At 37.8% G+C, this 27,673-nt stretch overlaps 1 protein-coding gene across 1 annotated transcript in view; it reads right to left on the bottom strand.

Annotated features, from left to right (window-relative positions):
* Positions 1 to 1,622: 1,622 nt before the first annotated feature.
* The window catches only part of IL1RAPL1 (interleukin 1 receptor accessory protein like 1), a 1,455,000-nt gene continuing 1,428,949 nt past the window's right edge, over positions 1,623 to 27,673 (bottom strand). Inside the window, exons 9-11 of the mRNA XM_032844352.1 lie at positions 26,823 to 26,966; positions 3,617 to 3,787; positions 1,623 to 3,173 (exon numbers count right to left, since the gene is read on the bottom strand). Of these exons, the coding sequence (XP_032700243.1) occupies positions 2,455 to 3,173; positions 3,617 to 3,787; positions 26,823 to 26,966 (1,034 nt within the window). The 3' untranslated portion in view covers positions 1,623 to 2,454. The remainder of the gene's footprint in view (positions 3,174 to 3,616; positions 3,788 to 26,822; positions 26,967 to 27,673) is intronic.

Below are 27,673 nucleotides of genomic sequence, written 5' to 3'. Positions count from 1 at the left end.
CAAAAAATGTACTCCCAATGCAGCTAAATTAACACCTATGGATGCCTAAAATATGACTGTGGTCTGATTACTTCCTCTACACACTTCCATCGTGCACTTAAAAAAAAAATTAAAAAAAAAACCAAAGAAATAAACCAGGCCATTGCCATGTTTACAGTTTTCTGAGCACTGGGGGAGTCTGGAATCCAGTCCAGTGAGGTTCGCTGCCACCAGTCCCTGACAGGTGTCCATAGTACAAAGTAAACAACGGCCTTCTTGGATTCTGAAAATAACCCAATGTGCAAAGCTGACAAAGTTTATGTGTCCTTGCAGCTTCAGTTCTGGCTTGTGAAAATGTGACACAGGTCCTGGGGGAGCATGGGAATAAAGAACAGATTGTAGAGAAGGACCCCGGGTGACTTGTCAGGGAAATAAACATTTTTTAAGCAAATAAAAATCACTGCACATCCCAAGGCTCCTTTACCTTGTCACACAAATACTGAGACCTTCACATTGTTGCAAAGTTCTTATGCTCATCTCGGTACATTTGCAGTTCAATCTTACCCTCCCAATGAACTCTTTTTGAAGTTTACACTTTTGCGTGTGTTTGGCCAACTCACACGTTTAGTATTGTGACCCAAACTGTAGAATTGTTTTCTCATTATATGGTGGTAGGAATAAACCGAACATACAATAGTCACGACACGAGCCCACAGGCGATGACTGGCATGGAAGTTCCTACAAGGAATCACTACAGGAATGTATAAGTTCTATATCAGTGTTTTCATCACATTGATTTCTTTTTAACTAAAAGCTACGTAGGTAATATTTCCCTTTAACAATTCCACCCTCTGCAAGTTCCTTGATGACTGATTTTGCATCGTCTTCAACATGAATATGTATTAGCTGCTTATGCCATTGATTTCAAACATAAAGCTAAATGGTAAGGGTTGAATTTCCTGGGAGCATCAGCTTTCTGTTTCTGAAAGATAGAATTACACAGTTAAAATAAAACGAATTATTTATACAGTAAAATTATTTTAAACACTTTCTCATCTAATTTAAAAACTATTTTGTGTAAATAATATTTATTTTGAAAATAGTGATTTCTGTTGGTACTCATATGTTTGACCTCCTGAGTTCTTATATAAACACTTTGATATTACTAAGTGTTGCTTATGTTCACAAACTGAAACCAAACACTTGATTCTGAATGTAGCGTTGAAAATTAAATACAGTGAATTAACATTTAAATACAAGGGGATCCCATAGTAAGTTTCACAGATTTGTTCTGACTCTTTAGAAAATAACATTTCGTATAATACAAGGTGACAAAACATATTTGATGACACATCCTGTCCTTCCCTTTGGTTTGGAAGCCTTCAATGTAAATTTCATTTAGACTTGTGTTGATTCACCCTTTTGAGTTAACCTGCCTGGCATTTGCACATAATCTCATTTGCAGAAAAATTATAGAGGGAAAAGAGGAAGTAGAATATTAAACAAAAACAGCCACAAACACATTCATGCCTTTCCAGGAAGTGATCAAATATAGGGCTTGATTTTTTTTGTGTTTTTTTTTGTGTTTTTTTGTGTTTTTTTGTTTTTTGTTTCTTTTGTTTTGTTGTGTGTGTGTTTTATATATATATATATATTTATATAAGGGTACATCAACTCATTTAAAAAACAGAAACAACACTCTCTCCCCCATTTTCAGGCCCTCGATCTTCTCTTCTTAGCACACTGTAGTGGTCACTGTCAAGTGACTAGCACACTTCTGGGTCTGGAGTGTATTCTGACGAGCAGTAAATTAAATGTTAAGACAGTTAGACCCACCCCCACCCCTCCTCAGAGTTTACACATCATGCCGCCATTAGAAGGGTAGAGGTGGGGAATGAGGTGGGACAAGGAAGAGATTCAGGGCTCTGATTGACGGGGCCCTCCTACGAACCAGTGTTCTTCTCATCTTTTTTTTTCCTCCCAAATGGCAATGCTGGCATTCGTTGCACTGCTCTCTGAAGGCCCACGTGGCCCTGCTGATCCTAGGCAGAACCCAAGAGAGGATCCGGTGCTCCTTGTCCCATCGGATAGATTTGTCCAAGCACCCCAAGGAAATGTTAAAAGCAAAACAAAATCAAGGAAAGAAAATAAAACCCATTCTAAAACTAAACTAATGAAGCAAAAAAGGGTTTTCTATCTATACATAAGTCTCTTCTTTAAAAAAATGTAAATTTACAAATTCCAATGACATATAAAACAAAGTCAAAAAATGTAATGGTAAGAGACATGGTAAAACAGGAAGACACTGATGCTACAAAGAAATTGCCAAAAACATATGTACAAGACCCTGTTTTTCCTCGTGTTCTAGAGATTGTAATGCATGTTTTTAACAGCAGCAGTCGAGGATTTAGTTCCAGGCACTGGGCTGTACACTCCGCTCAAGCTCCCAGGGACGGGATGTCCCTTGCTTTTCTGTCACCAAATCACACTGGATATACTGGTCTCCCTTGGCAACAGCGGCAGGATGGCACTGTTTGTGTGGGCCTCATCTGGATTCTGCTCCCTGCTCGATTTTGTCTGTGGCCGCTGCCCGTTGATGAGTGTCATAGGGATGTTACAATAGGTATGCTGATTTCCTATGGAGGTAAGAGGCAGGGTGCCGGTAGGAGGTACGTCGTACTCATAGCTTCGGTAGTAGTGTTTCTGACGCATTTGTGAATGGTACGTGTTGTGAAAGGTGGAACGGAGGTCTGGATGGGCAGTGGCTAGAGCTGTGGAGGTGGCCGCGGCCATGGAAATGGCCGAGACAGTCTGCAGCTCCCCAAAAGGCCCCTGCTCACTAACATCTAAAGCCTGCTCGTGCGTAATGGGTTCTATCCTCTTAAAAGGCATTTCATACTGTAAACGTTTCCAGAATTTAGAGTTCAACTTGTTGCATTTTGGTCCGTGCCATTTAATAACCGTCAGGAGCTTGATGGTGTGCTTGAGGGCTTCCACCTCCTGGTAGTTCATAATGCCTCGGAGTTCACTGCATTCAATGAGTATCACTTTAATTTCTCCAGTGACAAGCATGTTTCGAAGTCTGGTCTCCAGTTCAAAGATGCTCCAGCCCCTTCTGACTACATAATTTGGGGTCATGACAATAATCAGCCTCTTGCTTTGATCTACACACCTTGCCACATCTTCAATGTATGCTATAAAAGAGAAGAGAGCTTATCAGAATGACTGGATCAAACACCTGCTCCAGAAAGCCCCAGCAGCTTCTCTTTCACACATTACATGAGAATTGTTGCTTGCTAGGTCATACCTCAGAAGATGAAAACAGCCAATGACTGCACCGAATAGAGTACGGACTTTGCTTTTCTCAGCATTAGAAATACTTTTCCTAGGTACAAATCTCCCATTTGTTTTTTCAAATGTCAAGACTCATAAAAGGAGGTGCTTTACAGAATAGTGGAACTAGCTTCTCAGGGGCGTCAGAAATTAAATTTCATATGAACACATAATGACATTTCTTTCTTGAGACACTGATACTATTTTTGATGTAGAGAATCACAAGTTAAAATTCTGCCTAAAAATAATGATGACACACAGACAAAAAGAGTATGCACACTCTCAAATGAAAACATTAACTTACTTCCAGTTGGGATTAAATCTCTATCTGGTATGAACAACTTATATCCATAATGTTTTTCAAGCATGTCAGGTAGGATTTCAAGAGCAAAGCGTTCTTCTTCCCCAGTCTCTTGATTCCACTGGTCAGGATCCACTTTGGTGTATGATAAGTATGCATCATAATCTTTATTGTCTGTCAAAAAGATTACAGAGTAAAGTTGAAGTCACTGCTCTCCAAAGAAAACATTAGGACATGAAAACATTCAACTCTTTTAAAAAACATCTCTAAACGCCTACTTTGGGGAGACCAAAGAAAGAAGCTTCTACTAATTTTCAATAAGAATTCAATGATGTCAAATATTCTGGAATTCATTTGGAGGTATTTTTATTTGTTGGTTTTGTTGTTGTAAAGACAGTAGTAAAAAAATGAACAAAAAGAGCAATGGAATGTTAACTTTTAACATTTTTGATGTATAGGTCATGGAGAATCTTGACTGCTTATAAAAGGCACTTGGTTTAGGACACCTAGGTGGCTCAGTTGGTTGGACGACTGCCTTAGGCTCAGGTCATGATCCCGGAGTCCCGGGATCAAGTCCCACATCAGGCTCCCAGCTCCATGGGGAGTCTGCTTCTCTCTCTGACCTTCTCCTTGCTCATGCTCTCTCTATTAAATGAATAAATAAAATCTTTAAAAAAAAAAAAGGCACTTGGTTTGATAGCATGCTCTTACTCTAGGTAACTGTACATTCAACTAATCCTGTCCTTGGCCATTTTACTTTGTTGAAAAAAAAAAAAAAAAAAGAAAGTGCACCTGGCTTGACCACAGGGGAATGGTATTTTGATTGTGGGCACTGTACTGATTTTTAAAATTTCTTTTTTATTGTGTTATGTTAGTCACCATAAAATACATCATTAGTTTTTGATGCAGTGTTCCAAGATTCACTGTTTATGTACAATAGCCAGTGCTCCATGCAATATGTGCCCTCCTTAATACTCATCACCAGACTCTGCTGGGGAGAAAATAAAATCAAGCGTGGAATAATTACTTATCTACTGGGAACCAGTTCTTGGATTTTGGGACTTAGAATATTATTCCACTGAATTATATTAGAAAACCATATTGTTTTGTTGATCTTCATTTATCTCACATGTAAAATACTGCCAGTATTTTTTATCACTCACTAACATCTTATCAGTGATAAGATATCAGTGATATCTTATCACAACATTTTATCAGTTTGACCATAAGAATAAAACATTACAAAATAAATGAATGAAACTTTGTTCTAAAATCTGTTTCTGGGGCGCCTGGGTGGCTCAGTGGGTTAAAGCCTCTGCCTTTGGCTCGGGTCATGATCCCAGGGTCCTGGGATCGAGCCCCACGTAGGGCTTTCTGCTCAGCGGAGAACCTGCTTCCTTCTCTCTCTCTGCCTGCCTCTCTGTGTACTAGTGATCTCTGTCTGTCAAATAAATAAATAAAGTCTTTAAAAAATAAAATAAAATTTATTTCTTTCCTTCTTCTTTCCCCCTTTTACATGGAAACTCTTCAAATATTTGATGATTGCTATCATGCATTATCTTGACCTTAATTTTTTTAACATTAAGCATCCCAAATTTCCTATTTGTGTTTCTAATGCAAATAAGCCATGTATCTTCTGGATAGTCTCTCATTCATCCATTGCCTTTTCAGAATGTGATATCAGGATTCATAATTCACCTCAAATCTAAATGCTACCAATATACAGAGTTTACCAAATATCAATCCTTAGCTCTCTTTTCTACTTCCTGGATGATTGTCGGTGTATTACTGAATTATCAGATCACGTTGAATTGAAACATCCCTAAATTTCAGAACAAAATGAGCTTTGTATTTGGCACAGAACATTTAAAACTTTGGAGTTATAAAACATCAGAAATAGAGGGATGTCCTTAATTGTTGCTCTGGGTGGCTTTGGGGCACTCCCTTTGACCTGGGGACACTAGAGTTCACTATCAGAGATCCATATAGGTGTGTTCATTTTAGTAGTCTGATAGTCCCCAGCCCTCTACAAGTTATTCTATAGTTAAAACTTGTTAGGGCAAATTCAGAAAATTGTTAACTCTATCTGAAGTTAACATAGGTATACAATAAACTAACAACAACAACAAAAAAGAAAACAAACAAAAAAAAAGAATTCAAACTCAGATCTAAAAAAAAGAAAGAAAGAAACTAACAACTCTGCTATAGGCTGTCTGAAAGAAAACCTTTAGGTATAGTAGATTTTTTAAAAAAGATTTTATTTATTTATCTGACAGAGATGACAAGCAGGCAGAGAGGCAGGCGGGGGGGGGGGAAGCAGGCTCCCTGCTGAGCAGGAAGCCCGATTTTGGGGGGGGGGCTCAATCCCAGCACCCTGAGATCATGACCTGAGCCGAAGGCAGAAGCTTTAACCCACTGAGCCACCCATACGCCCCAGTAGATTTTTTTTTTTAAATAGTTTTCAGATTTAAAAAAAAAAAAAAAGGTTTAGAAAAATAGGAATCATCCCAAACATGCTATACTCTGATATTTGCTATATTCCTTATTCTTCAACCAGGAAATAGCTTTTTATAGATAAAAAGCTATTTTATAAATAAAATTCAATTTTCATCAAAAACGATAATTGCATTTGCTACAGCAGGTCATGCACATATGCCAGCAGTCTATAGTGGTACAATTTTGTTGATGTAAACACTTTGGTTGAATAAGAAATCATAGAAAATAGTACATAATAAAGCTAGGATGTAAGGCCAGTTAATATTTAATTAAAGTGTCCATTCATTAGATATTCCTACATGCCATATCTGAGATATAAGACTTCCTTTACAATACCCATCAGTAGCTACCAGTCTAGTAGGAGATGTACACAAGTCAACAGTTTATTTCTAGGGGACAAACATGTTGCTAAGACTATTATAGGGGTCATGGACCAAAGGGAGGACTCCTTAAAACAGAGTGGATTGTAGAATGATTTCATGCATATACTATTTTCTTTCTTGGAAGTTGTTTTCTCCCAGTTTGCTACACAGTACTATAACATGTTGAAGTTTGCCCAGATCTGGGAAGTATAATAACCAGATCCTCATTCTTAGTCCTTTGTCTTCTCTAAGCTTAAAATATTTGAAAAGCAGATCAATATGAACACCAATAAGAACAGAGCACATATGACTCAGAAGAGATGCTAACAACTGACCTACTGATACTGGTAAGTTTCAGCCTGATATCACCATTGCTTACATGACACTGTCTGTTCCTCAGCCTCTTCCATGGATGTCTCTCTTCCAACTCAAATGCTTTATTTCTCAAGATGTTTTCTGTGCCTGCTTCATTTTTCTCTCAGCCCACTTTCCCTTAAAAATCTCCTCTTCTCCCATGACATTAATAATCACTTCTACGTAGCTAACTCCCTGATTTAGATGTGCAGTCCTATCTTCCTTCTCATGAACTACCAACCATATCTCTCTTTTACCTGTAACCTGGGCCCCTTAATTTGGATGCTCAGTGTGCACCTCATATTCAACATTCTCACAACATAACAAGCTTTCCATCTCAAGCTCTGTTCTTCACCTTTTATTCCACTTTAATAGCATTATAATTTCACTTCTTTAGTCTCCAAATGTCAAATATATGTTCCACTTATCCTTTTTAATTACTGATAATCTCACAGGCATTCACTGGTAAAAGTCCTTTGGATTCTACTTCCATCCTGGGTCAGGCCCTACTCCTTTCTTAGCTGTTATAAGTCTGTTTTAGTATGTCTTCCTCTCTGTTTCTTTCCACTTCTGGCCCATTCCACATGGAGCTGTAAAATTTATCTTTCCAATTCTCACCACTGATTATATTTATGGTATCCTGGAAAATAATGATGTTTACTCATTGTCAAAAAGCCACCAGGTAGATCTGTTTCATTGATTTCTTTTGATTTTGAGTCTGATATCTTTGACTTGGACATAATCTCTTTTCCCATGTATGGTATTATTGTGCTCACATCTTATCTTTTTTTATTTGACTACAATATCCTTGACTCAGATATCCCACCAGAGCTTGGAGATGATCAAACAGATTTGTTGATTAAATAAATGGATAATCTTTCATTTGCCTATTACATGACTTACGTTTTACAGCCAGTGTGGGGATTTTCTCAAGACCTGAGATTATTTTCTAGGAGAAATGGCTTTAGAGATATACACTCCATGTTGCCTGGACTCCTCAAGGAATTACTAGAAGCTATGGGGTCAGTATTTATCAAGTTTCCTTTGGAAGAGTCTTGAACTATAGTTTCTCACTATGAGTCAAGGGAAGACCTTAGAGACCTTATAAACTCCTTTGAAAAAGTGGTTTCAGACTTGAACACGAATGACAACAATTTGGAGGGATTGCTGAAATATAGATTGCTGGGCCCTACCTCCATAGTGTTCCATTCAATAGTTCTAGAGTAAGTTTTTGAATTTGCATTTTTAAAAGATTTATTTCTTTGAGAGAGAGAGAGAGAGAGAGAGAGAGTGTGTGTGTGTGTGTGTGTGTGTGTGTGTGTACGTACCCGGGCAGGAGAGGCAGAGGGACGGGGAGAGAGATTCTTAAGCAGACTCCGAGCTGAGCACGGAGCCCTACCTAGGCTTAATCTCATGACCCCAAGATCATGACCTGAGCCGAAATCCAGAGTCAGACACTTAACCAACTGCACCACCTATGAGCTCCAACAATTTGCATCTATAGCAAGGTCTCGAGTGAAGCTACTGCTGGTTCAGGGACTACACTTCGAGAAACTCTGCTCTAGGACAGGGTATAGGCATCCCGAGGGCTCAAGGGCATCAAAGAACTGCCTGCAGTTGTGGTTAATTGGCCAAAGAATGACAAAACTAATCACTGCAGTGTCAGATCCATGATAAGTGGTGCTGATACTTACAGGGGATGTACTCTAAACAAGAAAGCTGAAAATCCACACTTTCACCAAAAAGGAAGTAGATTCTTGCCTAGAGTAATGTATACATTAACTATATTAAGCTTAAATGAGCCTCAGGAATTGGTGCTAAGGCCTCAGTCAGTTTTTATATCATCTGGACAAATTTATAGTAGTTAAGCTGATATCTCTTCGATAAAAAGAAGTTGCTCACATGCAGATTATCTTGGTAGTAAATGTGGCTCAAAAGCCCCTTGTGAGCATCTGCGGCAGCAGCCTCAAATCAATGGAACACTTGATTGATATCTAATTCCTCTCTCTCCCCAGAGTCTATGTCAGAGCAGTAATGGGCTAGGCATTTGTTTACTACCAGAAGGAAACTCCTGATTTAAAAGCTATCAGACTGCAAACATCATGCCAGATAACATACTAAATTCAGCAATGTTCTCTGACTCAAAGATCATATATCCAAGTTTTCTTCTATTTTCTCAATTACCTGATAAATATGAATCTTAGGTAACATCTCTTTAATTTTGTTTAATATCTGTAAGTACTTATATTGGTTTAATATTTATAAGAACATATATTGACCTAATATCTTAATGTCTGAGTTTTATATGACTGGAGAAACTCTGAAAAATTGACATTTTTATAACCATAGAAAAAACAGAACAATGCCAAGGTTTTTAAAGAATAAGTCTGTGATCTTTTCAGTTCAACTTAAGTTTATAAACAGCTTAAAGGTGGTTAATCATAACAGGGTAGTACAAGAGTATATTTCTTTGTTTTGTACTTTTTTTTAAAGATTTTATTTATTTATTTGAGAGAGAGAGGGATCACAAGTAGGCAGAGAGGCAGGCAGAGAGAGGGGGAAGCAGGCTCCCCACTGAGCAGAGAGCCTGATGCGGGGCTCGATCCCAGGACCCTGAGATCATGACCTGAGCCGAAGGCAGAGGCATAACCCACCGAGCCACCCAGGTGCCCCAAGAGTATATTTCTTATTCTAAACTTTATTCTTTAAATTTTATTTTCTGTACTTGAAACCCTCAACTATAATTCTGTTCACTGAAGAGATAGAAAACAGCTGGTGTACATGCTCTTTGCAATAGTTTGCACAAATTCGAACATAGCCATTGATTTACTCTTCCCATGACTTTCAAGTGATTCTGATTGCAATGTTCAACAAAAAATGAAAAATGGGAATGATGTCAGCAAAATGGCCAAAAATAAGACATCTGTGTCTAAATCCCTTCTGCCATGGTCCAGAGCAAGTCCTGCCCACCCAGGGTCCCACATAGTGACCAGACAGACGCTCTCCCAGGGACCTGGTTGGAGCCGTATCTGTCCACATACCTGGTGAAAGCCCACCGACTAAAGATCCAACTGAGGACCCTGAAATGTACAATTATACAGGCACTATCCTACTGAGCAAGGTACTAGAGGTAGGTCAATAGACCCAGGTACCAGAGGAGATCCTTGCCCATATGAGAACCTGGTAACAAGCCTGCCAAACATGGACCTCACTACAGACCCAGAAATAGCTGCACAACTGGCTCAAACCCAGAATGACTGCAACTCTGTACGTAATCCCATTGGGAACAGACAGAAGGATTTTACCTGCTGAAATCATTCTATAAAGACTATAAGAGGTGTTTGTTCCTTCAAATGTACAGACATCAATGCAAAGGTACATAGATCACAAAGAATCAGGCAAACATTATAATACCAAAGGAAACTAATGAGGTTCCACTAACCAACCCCAAAGAAATGGAGATCTAGAATTTGTTTGACAGAGAACTCAAAATAATCATCTTAAACAAACCATAGAAACTCAACTATAGAAATCTTGCAGGCCAGGAGGGAATTGGATAAAACATTCACAGTGATAAAAAAAAAAAATGTCAACCAAGAATATAAGAATACTATACTCAGAAAAGAAGTCCTTCAAAATTAAGAAGAAATTAACTCACTCACAGAAAACAAAAGCTAAGGGAGTTTATCACCACTAGATCTGCCTTACAAGAAATGCTAAAGTGGAAAAAAAAGAAAAAAAAAGATGTTAAAGGAAAATTTTCAAGTTGAAATGAAAGGACATTAAACAAAAACATGAAAACATAAAAATATAAAACCCAATGGTAAAGGTAAATATGTCATCAAATTCAGAATACCCTAATACTCTATCTCTAGTATAAAAGTTCACAAAAATAATATTTAAAATAACTACAATTATTTGTGCTAGTTCTGTGATAATAACTATTAGTATTTTTTAAAAGAGGTTTTATTTATTTATTTGACAGAGATCACAAGTAGGCGGAGAGGCAGGCAGAGAAAGAGAGGTGGAAGCAGGCTCCCTGCTGAGCAGAGAGCCCAAGGCAGGGCTCGATGTGGGTCTGGATGTGGGGCTCGATCCAGGATCCTGGGATCATGACCTGAACCAAAAGCAGAGGCTTTAACCCACTGAGCCACCCACGCACCCCTAACTATTGGTATTTTGTGGGGATTACATTAATTCTATAGATTGCATGGGGTAATGTGGACATTTTATCAATATTTGTTCTTTCAGCCCATGAGCATAGAATGTCTTTCTATTTGTTTGTGTTGTTTTTAACTTCTTTCATCAATCTTTTATCGTTTTCAGAGTACAAGTCTTTCACTTCCTTGGTTAAGTTTATTCCTAGGTATTTTAATATTTTTGATGTAGTAGTAAGTGGGACTGCTTTCTTAGTTTCTCTGTTGCTTCATTACTGGTGTCTAGACATGCAATAGAAAAATTATCCTAAAACTCTAATGGAACCACAAAATGCTGCCAAATAGCCAAAAGAATCTTGAAAAAGAAAAAGAAGCTGGAGGTATCACAATTCCAGACTTTAAGTTACACTGCGAAGCTGTAGTAATCAAAACACTATGGTACTTACACAAAAAATAGACACATAGATCAATGAACAGGATAAAAAGCCTAGAAACAAACCCATTATATGGTCAATCAATCTTTGACAAAAGAGGCAAGAATGTGCGATGGGAAAAAGACAATCTTTTCAACAAGTGGTGCTGGAAAAACTGGACAGCTACATGCAAAAGAATGAAACTGGATAACTTTCTTACACCATACACAACAATAAACTCTAAATGGATTAAAGACCTAAATGTGAGATCTGAAACCATAAAAATCCTGGTTAGAGAGAACATGCAAGAATTTGACTGATATAAGCTGTAGCAACATTCTTCTACATAGGTCTCCTGAGGCAAGGGAAATAAAAGCAAAAATACACTATTGGGGCATTAAAATAAATGGCTTCTGCACAGAAGAGAAAACAATCAATAAAATGAAAAGACAACCTACAACCTATTGATTGAAAATAAGCAATAAAACTAAAAGACAAACTATAGTGAGTGCAAGAAGATATTTACAAGTGACATATCTAATAGAGGGTTGGTATACAAATTACATAAAGATCTTATACAGCTCAACACCCCCCAAAACAAATAATCCATTAAAATATGAGCAGAAGACGTGAACAGACATTTCCTTGAAGAAGACATACTTATGGCCATCAGCACATGACAAGATGTACAACATCACTCATCAATAAAGAAATGCAAATCAAAAACATGATGAGATATCACCTCACACCTATCAGAATGGCTAAAATCAACAACACAAGAAACAACAAGTGTTGGGGAAGAAGTGGAGAAAAAGGAACCCTTGTGCACTGTTGGTGGGAATGTGGAATTGTGCAGCCATTGTGGAAAACAGTATTGAGGTTCCTAAAAAATATATAGATAGAACTCCCCTATGATCCAGTAATTGCACTACTGGGTATTTACCTAAAGAACACAGAAACACTAATTTGAAAGGATATGTGCACCTCTACATTTACTGCAGCATTATTTACAATAATGAAATTTTGGAAGCAGCTCAAGTGTCCTTCGATAGATGAACGGATAAAGAAAACACAGTATGTATATACAATGGACTACCCTTTAGCCATAAAAAAGGAATGAAATCTTGTCATTTGCAACACATGGATGGAGCTAGAGAATATAATGTTAAGTGAAATAAGTTAGAGAAAGACAAATACTCTCATATGTGGAACTTAAGAAACAAAACAAATGAACAAAGGGAAAAGAAAAGAGAGAGAGGAGAGACAAACCAAGAAATAGGCTCTTAACTATAGAGAACAAGTTGATGGTTACCAGAGGGATGGTGAGTGGGGGGAATGGGTGAACTAGGTGATATGAATTAAAGAATACACTTATGATGAGCACTGAGTGACGTATAGAATTATTGAACCAGGATACTGTATACCTGAAACTAATGTAACACTGTATGTTAACTACACTGGAATAAATTAAAATTAAAAATAACTACAGCTACAATAATTTCTTAATGGATGCACAATATAAAAAGATGTAAATTATGACAATTGCATAAATTATGGGAGGAGGAAAGTAAAAGTGTAGAGTTCTTTATGCAATTGAAGGTAAGTTTCATCAACTTAAAATAGTCTGTTATATCTATTAGATGTTTCATGTAAACCTCATGGTATCCACAAAGAAGAAACCTATAATAAATACACAGAGGTTAAAGAGAAAGGAATTAAAGTATACGAGTTAAAAAAAAATCACAAAGGAGGACAAGAGAGGAAGAAGGGGAAAAAGGAAAAACAAAAGCAAAAAAAAAACAACAAACAAAATAACAAACGAAGTGACAATAGTAAGTACTTACCTATCAATAATCACTTTTCTTTTTTAAGATTTTGTTTATTTATTTGACAGGGAGAGACACAGTGAGAGAGGGAACACAAGCAGGGCGAGTGGGAGACAGAGAAGCGGGCTTCCCAGGGGAGCTGCATGTGGGCTCGATCCCACAACAATGGGATCATGACCTGAGCAGAAGGCAGACACTTAATAACTGAGCCACTCAGGTGCCCCCTCAATAATCTCTTCAAACACAAATGAACTAAATTTTCCAAACAACAAGGAGTGGCTGACGAGATCAAAAAATAAGATTCGACAATATGCTGCTTACAAGAGATTCACTTTATCTTTAAAGACACACATAGGCTGAAAGTGAAAGAATGGAAAAAGATATTCCTGTAGGTGGCAACTTAAAGAAAATAGGAGCGGCTATATTTATATCACATACAATAGATTTGCAGTGAAAATTGGTCACAAGGGACAAAGAAGCTCACTCCATATTATTTGTGATAAAGGGGTCAATTCATCAAGTGGATATAACAACTGTAAATAGATGTGCACCTAATACAGGAGTACCTAAATATGCAAATATTAACAGAACTGAGGGGAAAATAGAGAAATATATAACGATATTAGCTGGTTACAATACTCCACTTTCAATACTAGATAGATCATTGAGCTAAAAAAAAAATTGAAAAGGAAGAGTAGATTTAAGAATATTACCTTACACCAGTTAGAATGGCAAATATTAACAAGGCAAGAAACAACAAATGTTGGAGAGGATGTGGAGAAAGGGGAACCCTCTTACACTGTTAGTAGGAATGCAAGTTGGTGCAGCCACTTTGGAAAACAGTGTGGAGGTTCTTCAAAAAATTAAAAACAGAGGTACCCTATGACCCAGCAATTGCACTACTGGGTACTTACGACAAAGATACAGATGTAGTGAAAAGAAGGGCCATATGCACCCCAATGTAGAAAGGATGACTATCCAACTTTTGGATTAACATGGATGGGACTGGAGGAGATTATGCTGAGTGAAATATGTCAAGCAGAGAAAGTCAATTATCATACGGTTTCACTTACTTGTGGAACATAAGGAATAGCATGGAGGACATTAGAGGAAGGAAGGGAAAAGTGAAGGGGGCATAAATCAGAGGGGGAGATGAACCATGAGAGACTGTGGACTCCAAGAAACTGAGTGTTTTAGAGGGGAAGGGGGTGGGGGAATGGGTTGGCCCAGTGATAGGTATCAAGGAGGACATGTATGTGTTATATGAAAATGCATGGAGCTCTGGGTGTTATGCGTAAACAACGAATCTTGGAACACTACATCAAAAACTGATGTACTGTATGGTGACTAATATAACATTAAAAAACAAGAATACTATAGACCAAATGGACCTAACAGACATGTACAGAACATCCAGGGAAAAGTAGCAAAACACACATTCTTCTCAAGAATGAATGAACATTCTTTAGGATAGATGGTATGTTGGGCCACAAAATCATTATCAATTTTCTTTTTCTGACCACAGTGGTTTGGGAGAATATGGAAAAATTCACAAATATGTGGATATTACATGACACACTCTTGAACAAGTGATGGGTCAAAGAAGAAAGCAAAAGAGAAATCAGAAAATATCTTGAGAGAAACAAAAATGGAAACACAACACAATGAAAATTGAGATGAAACAAAGCAGTTCCAAGAGAAAAATTTATAGTGATAAATGCCCAAATCTGATAGAAAAGAAAGATCTCAAATACATATACTTCAAGGAATTAGAAAAAGAAAGATAATCTGAGCCCCAAGTTAGTAGAAGACAGAAATAATAAAGATTAGAACAGAAATAATAGAAAAAATCAAAACATGAAAAGTTGGGTTTTTAAAAAGATAAACAAAATTGACAACCTTTAGCTAGACTAACCAAGAAAACGAGAAAAATTAAATAAACACAATTATAAATGAGAAAGGCAACATAACAACTGGCACCACAGAAATACAAAGGATCATAAGAGGCTACTATGAACAATTATATACCAACAAATTAGATAACCTAGAAGAAACACATAAACTCCTAGAAACATACAACTTTCCAAGACTGAACTGTGAAGAAATAGAAAATCTGAACAGACCAATAACTAAGGAAATTAGAGCATTAATCAGAAAACTGTCAACAAAGACAAGCCTATGCCCAGATGGTTTCTCTGGTGAATTCTACCAAATATTTAAAGAAGAAATAATGCCAAGCCTTCAAGGGAAGCAGCAGGCAGAGAGAGGGAGAAGCAGACCCCTTGCTGAACAAGGAGCCTGATGTGGCACTCAGTCCCAGGACCCTGGGATCATGACCTGAGCCGAGGGCAGACGTTTAACCAACTGAGCCACCCAAGTACTCCAAGCCAATACTTCTTATGAATATAGATACAAAAATTCTCAACAAAATACTAGCAAACCAAATTAAGTAGCATATTAAAAGGATAATACGGCATGGTCAGTGAGATTTATTCCTGGGATGCAAGGATAGAGCAAATCAATAAGCATGATATTCCACATTAATAGGATCATGGACACAAATCATAAAATCTTATAAATAGATTCAAAAAAATAGTTTGACAAAAAATTTATAATTTCATTATAACAGTTCTCAGCAAATTGAGTACAGAAGAACCATACCTCAACATAATAAAGGCCATATATGACAAACCCACAGCTAAGACCATACTCAATGAAAGCTGAAGGATTTCCTTCTAAATTCAAGAACAAGGTAAGGGTGCCCACTCTCTCCACTCCCATTCAACACAATAATGGCAGTACAGCAATTAAGCAAACAAATAAAAGGAACTTAAGTAGGAAAGAAAGAAGTAAATTTTTTTCTTTGCAGATGACATGATTTCACATATAATAAAACCTAAAGATTCCACCAAACATCTGTTAGAGCTACTCAACAAACTCAATAAAGTTTCAGGATACAAAGCCAACATATAAAAATCTGTAGCATTTTTATACAATAACAACAAATAATCCATTTGAAAAAAAAACAAAGAAAATAATTCCATTTACAATAGCATCAAAAATAAAATACTGAGGAATAAATTTAAATAAGAGGTGAAAGATCTATACATTGAAAACTACAAGACATTAATTAAAGAAACTGAATGAAACGGCATCCCACGCTCATGGATCAGAATAATTAATATTACTAAAATGTCCATACTACTCAAAGCCACCTACAGATTCAATATAACCCCTATCAAAATTCCAAGGACATTTTTCAGAGATATAGAAGAAATTATCCTAAAATTCATATGGAACTAAAAAAAGGCCCTGAATACTAAAATTAACAAGTCAGAAAACAATAGATGTTGGTGAGGATGTGGGGAAAGGGGAACCCTCTTACACTGTTGGTGGGAGTGCAAACTGGTACAGCCACTCTGGAAAACAGTATGGAGGTTCTTCAAAAAGTTAAAAATAGAACTACCTTATGACCCAGCAATTGCACTACTATGTATTTACCCAAAGTGATTTGAAAGGGCATACACCCCAATGTTTATAGCAGCATTGTCCACAATAGCCAAACTATGGAAAAAGCCCAGATGTCTGTCCATTGACAGATGAATGGATAAAGAAGATGTGGTCTATATACATATATATATGTATATATAAATATATACACACAGATATATAATGGCATATTTCTCAGACATCAAAAAGACCGACATCTTACCATTTGCCATGACATGGGTAAAACCAGAGGGTATTATGCTAAGTGATATAAGTCAGTCAGAGAAGGACAAATATCATATGATTTCACTCATATGTGGAATTTAAGAAACAAAACACATGAATATAGGAGAAGGGAGGGAAAATAAAAGAAGACAAAATCAGAAAGGGAGAAAAACCCTAAGAGGCTCTTAACTCTCTGAAACAAACTGAGGGTTGTTGGAGGGGAGGTGGGTGGGGGCATGGGGTAATTGGGTAATGGGCATTAAGGAGGGGACTTGATGTAATGAGCACTGCATGTTATATGCAACTGATGAATCACTAAACTCTACCTCTGAAACTAAAAAAAGGACCCTGAATAGCAAAAGTAATCTTGAAAGAGAGGAGCCCAGCTGGAGGCATCATACTTTCTGAATGCAAACTATACTATAAAATTATGTAGAAAAAGCAGTATGGTGGTAGCATAAATACAGATACACAGACCATTAGAACAAAACTGAGAGCACAAAAATACACCCATGCATATACATAAAACTAGTATTTGACAAGAGGGCCAAGAATAATATTTGGGGAAAGGATAATATTTTTAATAAAAGGTGCTAGGGAAACTGGATATCCACAGGAGAGAGAATGAAATTGGACCTGTCTTATACCATTCACCAATTTTTTAAAGATTTTATTTATTTCAGAGAGCAGGAGCACAAGCAGGGAGAGGGGCAGAAGGAGAAGGAGAAGTAGGATCCCCACTGAGCCAAAGGCAGAGGCCTAACTGACTGAGTCACCCAGGCACCCCTACCTACCATCCACAAATTTTAACTTGAAATGGATTTAAGACTTAAATGTAAGACCTGCAATCATAAATCTCCTGCAATAAAACATAGAGAAAAGCTCTTTGACCCTGGTCCTGGCAATGATTCTTTGGAGATGATACAAGAAGCAAAAGCAACAAAAGCAAAAATAAACCAGTGGAACAACCTCAAACAAAAAAGCTTCTGCACAGCAGATGAAACAATCAAGAAAATGAAGAGGCAACCTATGGAATTGGAGAAAATATCTGAAAACCATATTATCAGATAAGGGGAGGGTTAATATTCAAAATATATAAGGAACTCATATAACTCAACATCAAAAAGATTAATAATCCAATAAAAAAAGGGCAGAAGACCCAAACAGACATTTTTCCAAAGACATACAAATGGCCAATATGTATATGAAAAGATGCTCAACGTCACTAACCATCAAGGAAATGCAAATCAAACCCACAATGAGATCTCACCTCATACCTGTTAGGATAGCTATTATCAAAAAACAAGAGATAACAAGTGTTGGCAAGGATGTATAAAAAAAGAACTCTTGCACCCTGCTAGTGAAGATGTAAATTGGTACAGCTACTATGGAAAACAGTATGAAGTTTCCTCAAAAAATCAGAAATAGAACTACCATATGATCCAACAATTACACTTTTGTCTAAAGGAAATAAAATCACTATCACAAAGGGGTATCTGTACCCCAATGCTCCTTGCAGCATTATTCACAATAGCTAAGACATGGGAACAACCTAAGTGTCCATCAATGGACAAATGGATAAAGAAAATGTGGTTGATATATACAACAGAATACTATTTAGCCATAAAAATGAAGGGAATCTTGCCATCTGCAACAACTTAGATTTGAAGGCATTATGCTAACTGCAATAAGTCAGACAAAAAAAAGACAAATACTGTATGATCTCACTTACATGTGGAATAGAAACAGCTGAACTCAGAAACAGAGTAGAATGGGGTTGCTAGGTGCTATGGAATAGGGGAAAGAGAGTGATGTTGGTCAAGGGGTATAAACTTTCAGCTATAAGATAAACAATTCTGGGGATATAATATATAGAATGGTGACTATAGTTAACAATACTATATTTTATATACTCAGAAGTTACTTAGAGATTAGCTCTTAAATGTTGCTACAAAAAAATAGCAGTTATGTGAGGTGATAGGTATGTTAACATTGTAGCAATCATTTCACAATATATACATCTCTCTATATATATCTATATCTATAGCTATACCTATATCACACTGTGTACCTTAAACTTCCATAATTTTTACTATAACTCAATAAATCTGGGGGAAGGGGAATAAACAAAAAATCCCCAGCAAGACCTGTCAGTCAGCTAGTTACTTTGTTACTTGAAGTCAACCATCTGGTCCAGTAGAATTTTCCCCTTCCATTGACTGAATTAACCACATTATTTTTATTAAAAATACATTTGTGGGGGGAAAAGGAAGTTTGGACTCTGGAGAGTTAAGAAATAAAACTATGAATTTAAGATATCATTTAAGAAAACCTTGATGAGAAAAGGAAAATATGAAACTATCAGGAATGAAAAAGTAGTTTGGAAAAGTGATAAATATTTTTCCTTATGACATATGAGAGAATATTAGTCAATGCTCCTTGTACTCTCAGGAGTACTGAGAAGCCAAAGGATTCATGGATTTTTTTAGAACAATGAAACTTAAGAAAATGTAGATTGGAGGGGTGCCTGGGTGGCTCAGTCAGTTAAGCATCCGACTCTGTTTTGACTCAGGTCATGATCTTAGGGTTCTGATATTGAGCCCTGCCTCCAGCTCCATGCTAAGCATGGAGCCTGCTTGTGATTCTCTCTCTCCTCTCCCTCTACCCCTCCCCTTTGCTAATGTGTTCACATGCACTCTCTCTCTCTCACACACACTCAAATAAATAAATTAAAATCTTAAAAAAAGAAAATGTAGATTGGTGATTCTATTCTCAAGATGAAGGTGGTGGTTATATTGGATCTGGGCTAGGAAAAAGACTTACTAATAATATAAATGGCTTGAGATTGACATTTGGGTCTTTGGGAGTTTTTAACCTTTAACCACCTATTGAACAGCTGTCAGATGTTATTGGCAGCTGGCCATTTAGAAAAATTGTTCCCAAATATTTTTAACTTTCGTATGTGAAACTGACTAGTGAAAGAGGCCATCATTCAGCAAATGGGTTACCAAAGGAGGCTTGAGGAGGGCTTAATGATGAATAATGTGTTTTAAGCTAAAAGCTGATTTGGGTTGCCTTGGTTGCTTGGTTGGTTAAGCATCTGACTCACGGTTTTAGCGCAGGTCATGATCTCAGGGTCATGGGATTCAACCTTGCAACCAGCTCTGAGCTCAGTGTGGAGTCTGCTTGGGATTCTCTCCCTCTTGTCCCTCTCTAACCCTCCCCCCTACACATGCTCTCTTTCACTCTCTCTCCAAAATAAATAAGTAAACAAAATCTAAAAATCATTTTAAAAGATAACTTTCTATGTTTTCATGTGGCATATTAGCATAGAAGTATGTGATCATTAAAAATTACCATGATAAAATTTGAATAAATACGTTTTTTAAATTAAGCTACATTTCTTTCTTGTATCTCAAATTTGCCTTCCTATGATATAAATTTTAAGTAAAAAACTCTGTAGAATTGGATGATATATCATTTAATAAATAGTCATACAATCTTAATATTTTGATTTTTGATTATCAAATATCATTGCTTTAATAAATTTCACTTTTCATTTCAATCCTGCCATGTCAACATCTGGCAATTGTATTCCAAAATAAATTAAAGCTGTTTTGAGTTTTACACATTGCAATTTTTGCAATATTGTTCTGGTTTACTTGTTTTGTTACTTGGTACTTTCCTGGACTATTTGAATCCATAGGGTCTCAAACACTGAAATGTGACAGTAATTAAAATATATATGTCATGATATAATGAACCAAAAATAGCCCCAGCAGCTGAGGTCAAATCTTGACTACCATTACTTTTAATTTCACTCATTTGAGACTATGTTCCCTGATCTATAAAATAGCACCTTTCTAAGGTAGATATCTAGCATGAAATGGGTCCCTGACATATAGCAAAGTGCCTGGCCCAAAGGAGGTCATCAGTAAATATTTCCTTCCCTTGCATCCTTGAGGGGGCAGTGGACAGTGTAGATGTTAGAAATCTTAAGAGGGTAAGAGTTAGCAGAGTGGTATACAGGGAGCAAAGGATTGGAGATAAGAAGGCTTGTTTCCTACTAAACAGTTTATGACTTTGGGCAAATTGTATACCAAAAACAACTACAGGTCTCTCCTTCTGGAATGCAAAAACACATTCTAGATTGTTCATGTGTGTGCAAATTGTCTAATCAGTACTAATCAACAAACCAATAACTAAACCAAACAAAAACAAAAGCAAAAAGCCCCTACAGGATTTCTAAATGATTTAAAGAAGTACGGTTTCACTGATGGACATAAGGACAATAGTTCCTGGAACTATTAATAGTCAGTAACCCTATAACTGAAGGAGAAAGAAAAAGAAAATCTATGACTTAAGATGACGTAGATACCAATTTGTTTCATATGCATGAAATGGAACAGATGTTCACGTTTTTCAAGGGTCGTGCGGTGGAGATTATAAAAGATTGCTCTAACTCGTTTTGTCTAATACCTATAATAACTCCCAAAGTAGAACTAGAAGAGCTCTTTTTTCTTTTTTTTTAAAGATTTTATTTACTTACTTGACAGAGAGAGAGATCACAAGCAGGCAGAGAGGGGGAGGCAGGCTCCCTGCTGAGCAGAGAGCCCGATGCGGGGCTTGATCCCAGGACCCTGGGACCATGACCTGAGCCGAAGGCAGAGGCTTTAACCCACTGAGCCACCCAGGTGCCCCAGAAGAGCTCTTTTTTCATCTTTAAAATAGTGATCACAGTGTTCTTATAAGCTTGCCCTGCCATGATTATAAGTAAGCTTGCACCTCATACACCAGTGTCAGGGGATAAAACCAAAACAGAAACAGTTTGCATTCTGAGAAAAACAAACATAAAGTAGATTCACCTTGTCTAGCACTAGATCCTCCCCGCAAAATGAAACCTTAAGTTTGCTCACATAAGTTACTTCCTAGTGAAAACTTATGCACTACCTTACCAACATCTATCAATATGATAATCATCATGTAGGGGAGCTGGTGTTTCTTGTTTTCTCCTATTAACGGACTATCTATGACTTTACAACCTTGTTTTTCTTTATATGTATATGTCTATTACAATTTTTATTTACAGAGCCAGTCCCAAAATCTAGACAATTTTTCAAAAATTGAAGTAATAATTCTTTACTTCTTGACTTGGTCTTTGAGACTTTTTTTTAACTGAAATAAGTTAAATGACAAGGGATTTTTTTTAAAGATTTTAATTTATTTCACAGACAGAGATCACAAGTAGGCAGAGAGGCAGGCAGAGAGAGAGAGGGAAGCAGGCTCCCCGCTGAGCAGAGAGCAGATGCGGGACTCAATCCTAGGACCCCGAGATCATGACCTGAGCTGAAGGCACAGGCTTAACCCAGGTGCCCCAATGACAAGGAATCTTGAAATCACAGTCTCTACCAGTAGTAAGCATTCACTAGTGAGCTCTCATTACTCAAAAGCAAAAGGACTATTTAAGATGTGTCTAAAGTGCCATTTTTGTAAAGATGAAGGAGAAAATAACTGGACCTTGGGATGATAAAGGAAATCTTTAGAACTCAGAGGGAAAATATGAACTGTGTATGAGAGAAGGAGAGACCGGAAGAAAGAAAGGAAGGAAGAGATGAAGGAAAAAAGAGTTGAAGGAAGGGAGGGCAGAAGGAAGGAAGGAAGAGAGGTGTGGGGTGGGGGAAGGGAGGGAGGAAGGAAGGAAGCCAGCAAGGAAGAAAGGAAGGAAGGGAAGAGGGAAGGAAGGAAGGACTACCTTTATATAAGCTTTAAACAAAGTGTAAGGGAAATCCCTGGCAGAGGCATGGAGAAGGGAAGGACTTGGATGTTGTCATGATAACTGTATTTTCTTTGTACTTATTCTAGGACAGACATTGATATACTGTGTTAGTGTAAGTTCTGCTCTAGAGACAGCAGGTTGCTTTTATCAGGATGGTCAGCTGGTATTTCATTAGAATAAGGCAACACCCCAGAGGAAGCCTCTACAAGTGCTTTGACTATCACTAGTTCTAATCAAAAGTAGACACTTTGTTAATTAGCACAGTGGATATTAGAAATCAGATTTGATTTCTAAAATTAGTGGCTTTTTACTAAATATAGTGGATCTTGGAAACCAGCTCTCCGTGGTAAAATCAGTGCTATTCAAGACACTTGGATTACTTAACATAATATAGAGACACATCACTCCCCTGCAAGCATCTAGTGGGGCCATTGGCCCTGCCCCCTTAGGGAAACTTTTCCAGACATGATTCCAAAATGGTCCTGTGTTCAGAGGAAGATTATTCTTAGATGTCATTACATAATGAGCCTAATCCTGCCACTGATATATTGTCACATGTACCTCAGGGGAAACTTTCTTGTAAGTTTTTAGGGAACACACACAGACACACACATGCACAACAGACAGCCGGAATGTCTTCCAGTTTACAGGATGGGGTCTATGTTTGTTTGTTAATAAAGGCATATACAACAGAATTTGTCCAAATTTTCTTCCAGTATGTAATGGAACCAAGGTGGTGGGAGAGTAGTTAACCTTCTCCTGACCCTAATCATTTACAGTTACCTCATTTACCTAAAAAGATCTTAGAATTATGCCAGCATCTCCTTCTAACTGGAACTCTGCATAGTCTGATTCCACAGAGGTGGCAAGGCAACAATTTAAGTTGGGTCACCCTGCCGCAGCAGTTGTTTCCTGAACTAAAAAGCCTGGACCTGCTCTGGCAGGAGCATCCAGGCATGTTTCTTTTTCCTAACAATCACAGTAAATGTGTACTTAAAAAGAAAATTCTGGCTGAGTGTGGAGGATAAAATGGAAGGTTGGAGAATGAAGACCAAGAAGGTAGTGTAGGAGACTTGGACAAGGAGGAGCAATTGAGTGAGGAAACAGTCTATTTTCAAGAGGTACAATTAGGTGATAAAAACTAAGAGAACTAGGAGAAGGACATTTAGACTTAAGGGCTATTTACACACTAATGCAATTGAAGATAGGGTTGTTAAGTGTGATCCAGAAAAGGGGGTATTGTAGAATGAGAAGTGGTAAGACCTGGATCCAGAGGAAACAATAAAATGTAAAATTACATAGAAGGAAACAAAGCGTGAGGCGAACAAACCAAGGGAACAAATCATCAATGTATTCTATCTTGGAAAAACAGAATCTTTCTGACACAGAACTGATAAAGCCAGGGAATGCCTATCCTGATGACCCAAAAGGAATTGCATGGGTGTGTTCCTGACACCAACTACTCCATATACCAGACTGACACAATGGCTGAAATTCTTGGAATTTGGAGGTATTTGGACCTGGGCTTAAATTCTGTCTTTCTAGCTGTGTAATTCTCTGAGTATCAACCAAGTAGCCAACACAGTACTTGGTATTTAATAAATAGTCAATGAATCTATCATATCACAGAGTGAGACATTGTTTCAAAATATTAACTAAACTTTCCCTATTCTTTTTCATACTCTTTGCCTTTCCTTATATCCAAGAGTATTTTATATATTCCCCTTTTAGGGGAGCTGATGTTGTGGCCAAGAATCAAGAAGGCATCACTAAAATTTGACTTCTGGATTACATTTTTTAAGCCAAGTCAAGAATATGAAAAGCCTGGGGTCTCTTCTTAACAGTTATGTTTTCTTTGGAAGAAGAAAGGATTGTGGGAGACCTATGAAGAATGGGAATGTGATGATGTCAAAGAAATTTTCCACTAATGGAAGAGTAGATAATTATTCAACCATAATAACACGTGTAGAAAGATCTAAGGGGATGTGACTAAGGTTTAGAGGCAAGTAAACTCTCCAGAATCTTCTACCATTCAGAACATGACAAAGAAAAACTGCACTGGATATAGATAGTTTTGGGGAAATCATTCATTTCATTCAGAACACAAACTAAACATATTTTAAATAGGGTTAATAGATCAAGTGAGATGCTCAGCTAATCTGCTTTTTCAAACATCTCCTACTATGCAAACTGTACAAACAACATCAGATCTTTACATTATACTGAACAGACTAAATTTTTAAAAGACATGAAACAGTAGGGACTCAGGATTCAATAAAATATATATTTTGGATATAGACCTATTTTCAAATCCCATCTTGGCCACTTATAGTAATGCTCATGTTATCTTCATCAGTACATTATCTAACCTCTGGGAGCCCTAGTTGCCTTATCAGTAAAATGGAAATTGTGATACTGACCTCAGAAGTTTTTGAGCCTTAACAAGAATGATTTAAGAATGCCTAGCACTTTTTTTGGTACTCATCCAACAATAGCCCTGACGTTGACAATTTTCTAATATCTCTTTGAAGGAGTAGCCAAAAAATTTTTTTTTAAAAGATTTTATTTATTTATTTGACAGATAGAGATCACAAGTAGGCAGAGAGACAGGCAGAGAGAGAGAGAGAGGAGGAAGCAGGCTCCCTGCCATGCAGAGAGCCTGATGCGGGGCTTGATCCCAGGACCCTGGGACCATGACCTGAGCTGAAGGCAGAGGCTTTAACCCACTGAGCCACCCAGGCGCCCCAGGAGTAGCCCCAAAATTTAATACTCTGCTCATGCAGGGAAGAAAGTTAGGAACAAGTACAAATCAGCACTTAAAAATGTAAAATGCCCCGGACATGCTGCGGGCACGGACTTCACCCTCATGGGATGGGCAAAAGTTTACACAGCCTGTGTAAACTAGTCCTGTTCACAAGCCTGACCACCCACAATGCTACCTGTGGATTTAGTCCACAGGATCCTAGAAAGGTAGGAACATGGCCGATCCCTTCATTTTCCTTTGTACCACTTAGTGCAGAAGTGGCAATCATGAAAAAGAAATGTATGGGGCGCCTGGGTGGCTCAGTGGGTTAAGCATCTGCCTTCGGCTCAGGTTATGATCTCAACACCCTGGGATCGAGCCCCACATCGGGCTCTCTGCTCAGTGGGGAGCCTGCTTCCCTCTCTCTCTGCCTGCCTCTCTGCCTACTTGTAATCTCTCTGTCAAATAAATGGATAGAATCTTTAAAAAAAAAAAGAAACGTGTAAGTATGATCAAGAAATTGTTACCATGTGGACTGTGTGTATGAGTTTGCACATGCTTCCTCTACTGCAAATTTATCTTATGTACAGATCACTCTCGAATAACCAAAATGGAAAAAAAAGAAAACCTTAAGTTCTCGAATGGGTAGTTCATGGACCTCCATTTTAAGAACCCCCAAATTCCTCTTAGAGTGCGCACAGAGTCACAACTGACCAGAAGGGGCAGATCTTTATTATGATTTCCAGGAAAACAATATTTACTCGTCCAATTCAAGGAAAAATAGTAGATGTATTCATATGAAAATAATGTGCTTGGGCACTGTATTATCTGTTGGTCCACACTTGGAATAAAAATTCGTCTGTCTAAATATAGCTATATAATATAAACAGGCTTGGAAAGACTGCTATGGATTCTAAAATACTCAGCACAGTTTATTAGAGCTGGTCAGTCTACGCAAGGGACAAACGGAGATTCACTTCAAACCGTGGGGCTAGGGAACACAATTAAAAGAGGCCCTCCTCACCTATAGAAAAGTAAAGCCGGCCTTTCACTACTGATTACAAGGTGAGAGAAAAGGAACACTGATAGCTGCAATCAGCATTTGTAATTCGCAAGTGCTACTTGGCAGTGGATTCTAAAAAGGGTAGGTGTTGCTTTACAATTGTCAGAGGAAATTACCTATTGGCTCCAAAGCATCACATACACAGTTCTGTGTAAAAGATGAATTTACAACCACTGAACATGGAAAGATGGTAAGAGCTGCTGCTAGTGGTAAGGCAGGGCATTTTCTTGCCCCTCAATAAAACAAAGGCAGAAAACAAATAAGAATATTGAGAGAGAATGTTAAAAAGAGGGAACTTATCTTACCTCCATCCAGCTCCTCAGCCCCAAAATGATTCCTGTAGAAGAGCATGATTTCTATCTTGTAACACTTGTAGATGGTCACCAAGCAAACAAGAAGCAGAAGGATAGCACCAAGGCCTCCAGCAAGTTCAACTGTGTACATTAGCTCTAGGGGAAAAAAAATCACAGAAGGGAATTAGATCATATTCACATCCCACATCACAAATTCAACTTGATTTCACAGTTTTGTGGATGATACCAGATGTAGGTAATGGATTAACACAACCCCTTCCCTTCCTGCAGGAGAATTTGACCTTCCTAGCTCTGTTTCCTTGGTAACCAGATAAGGTGGTTTGTGGTAACTGTGTTGCTAAGCGACATTGCTTATGGTAAAAATGGTAGATTGCAACTGGACTGAAAAAATTATAAAATACCTGTTTGGAAACAATGATTCTGAGCTTGCCTGAGTACAGTAACTCCTATAAACATATCTCTTGTGGGAATCCTACAAACTAGGCTTGAGGATATGAGGAGTTTAAGCTGGGACAGTTTCTGAATCTTGATACTTTCCACCTGAGCTGTCACTGAGGGGATAGGGCTGGGGCGGGGCGGTGGGGGGGGTGGCGCTGTAGAGGTTCAAGAACGCAGTTCCTGAAGGGTGGTGTGGACTGTTTAATAGCGTTGGGTGAACCCCCTGAGAATTACAGTCTGCTGCCTCCTGCCAGGAACAATGACTCCCGTTTTCTACCTCTGAATAGTGACCCCAGGGTGGCTGGCCTATCACAGTCCTGGAGGCTGAACACGGGTTTCAAGAGCTGGAGCCCTAGTGGATATCACACCCGGCTACATCTGTAGCATTTTCCTTTCCTAAGCAG

This window comes from Lontra canadensis, unplaced genomic scaffold, assembly GCF_010015895.1.
Source record: "Lontra canadensis isolate GAN:19392208 unplaced genomic scaffold, GSC_riverotter_1.0 scaffold151, whole genome shotgun sequence".
NCBI classification, from domain to species: domain Eukaryota; kingdom Metazoa; phylum Chordata; class Mammalia; order Carnivora; family Mustelidae; genus Lontra; species Lontra canadensis.
The sequence above is the reverse complement of the archived record's forward strand: the minus strand, read 5'-3'. Positions and strand labels throughout refer to the sequence as shown.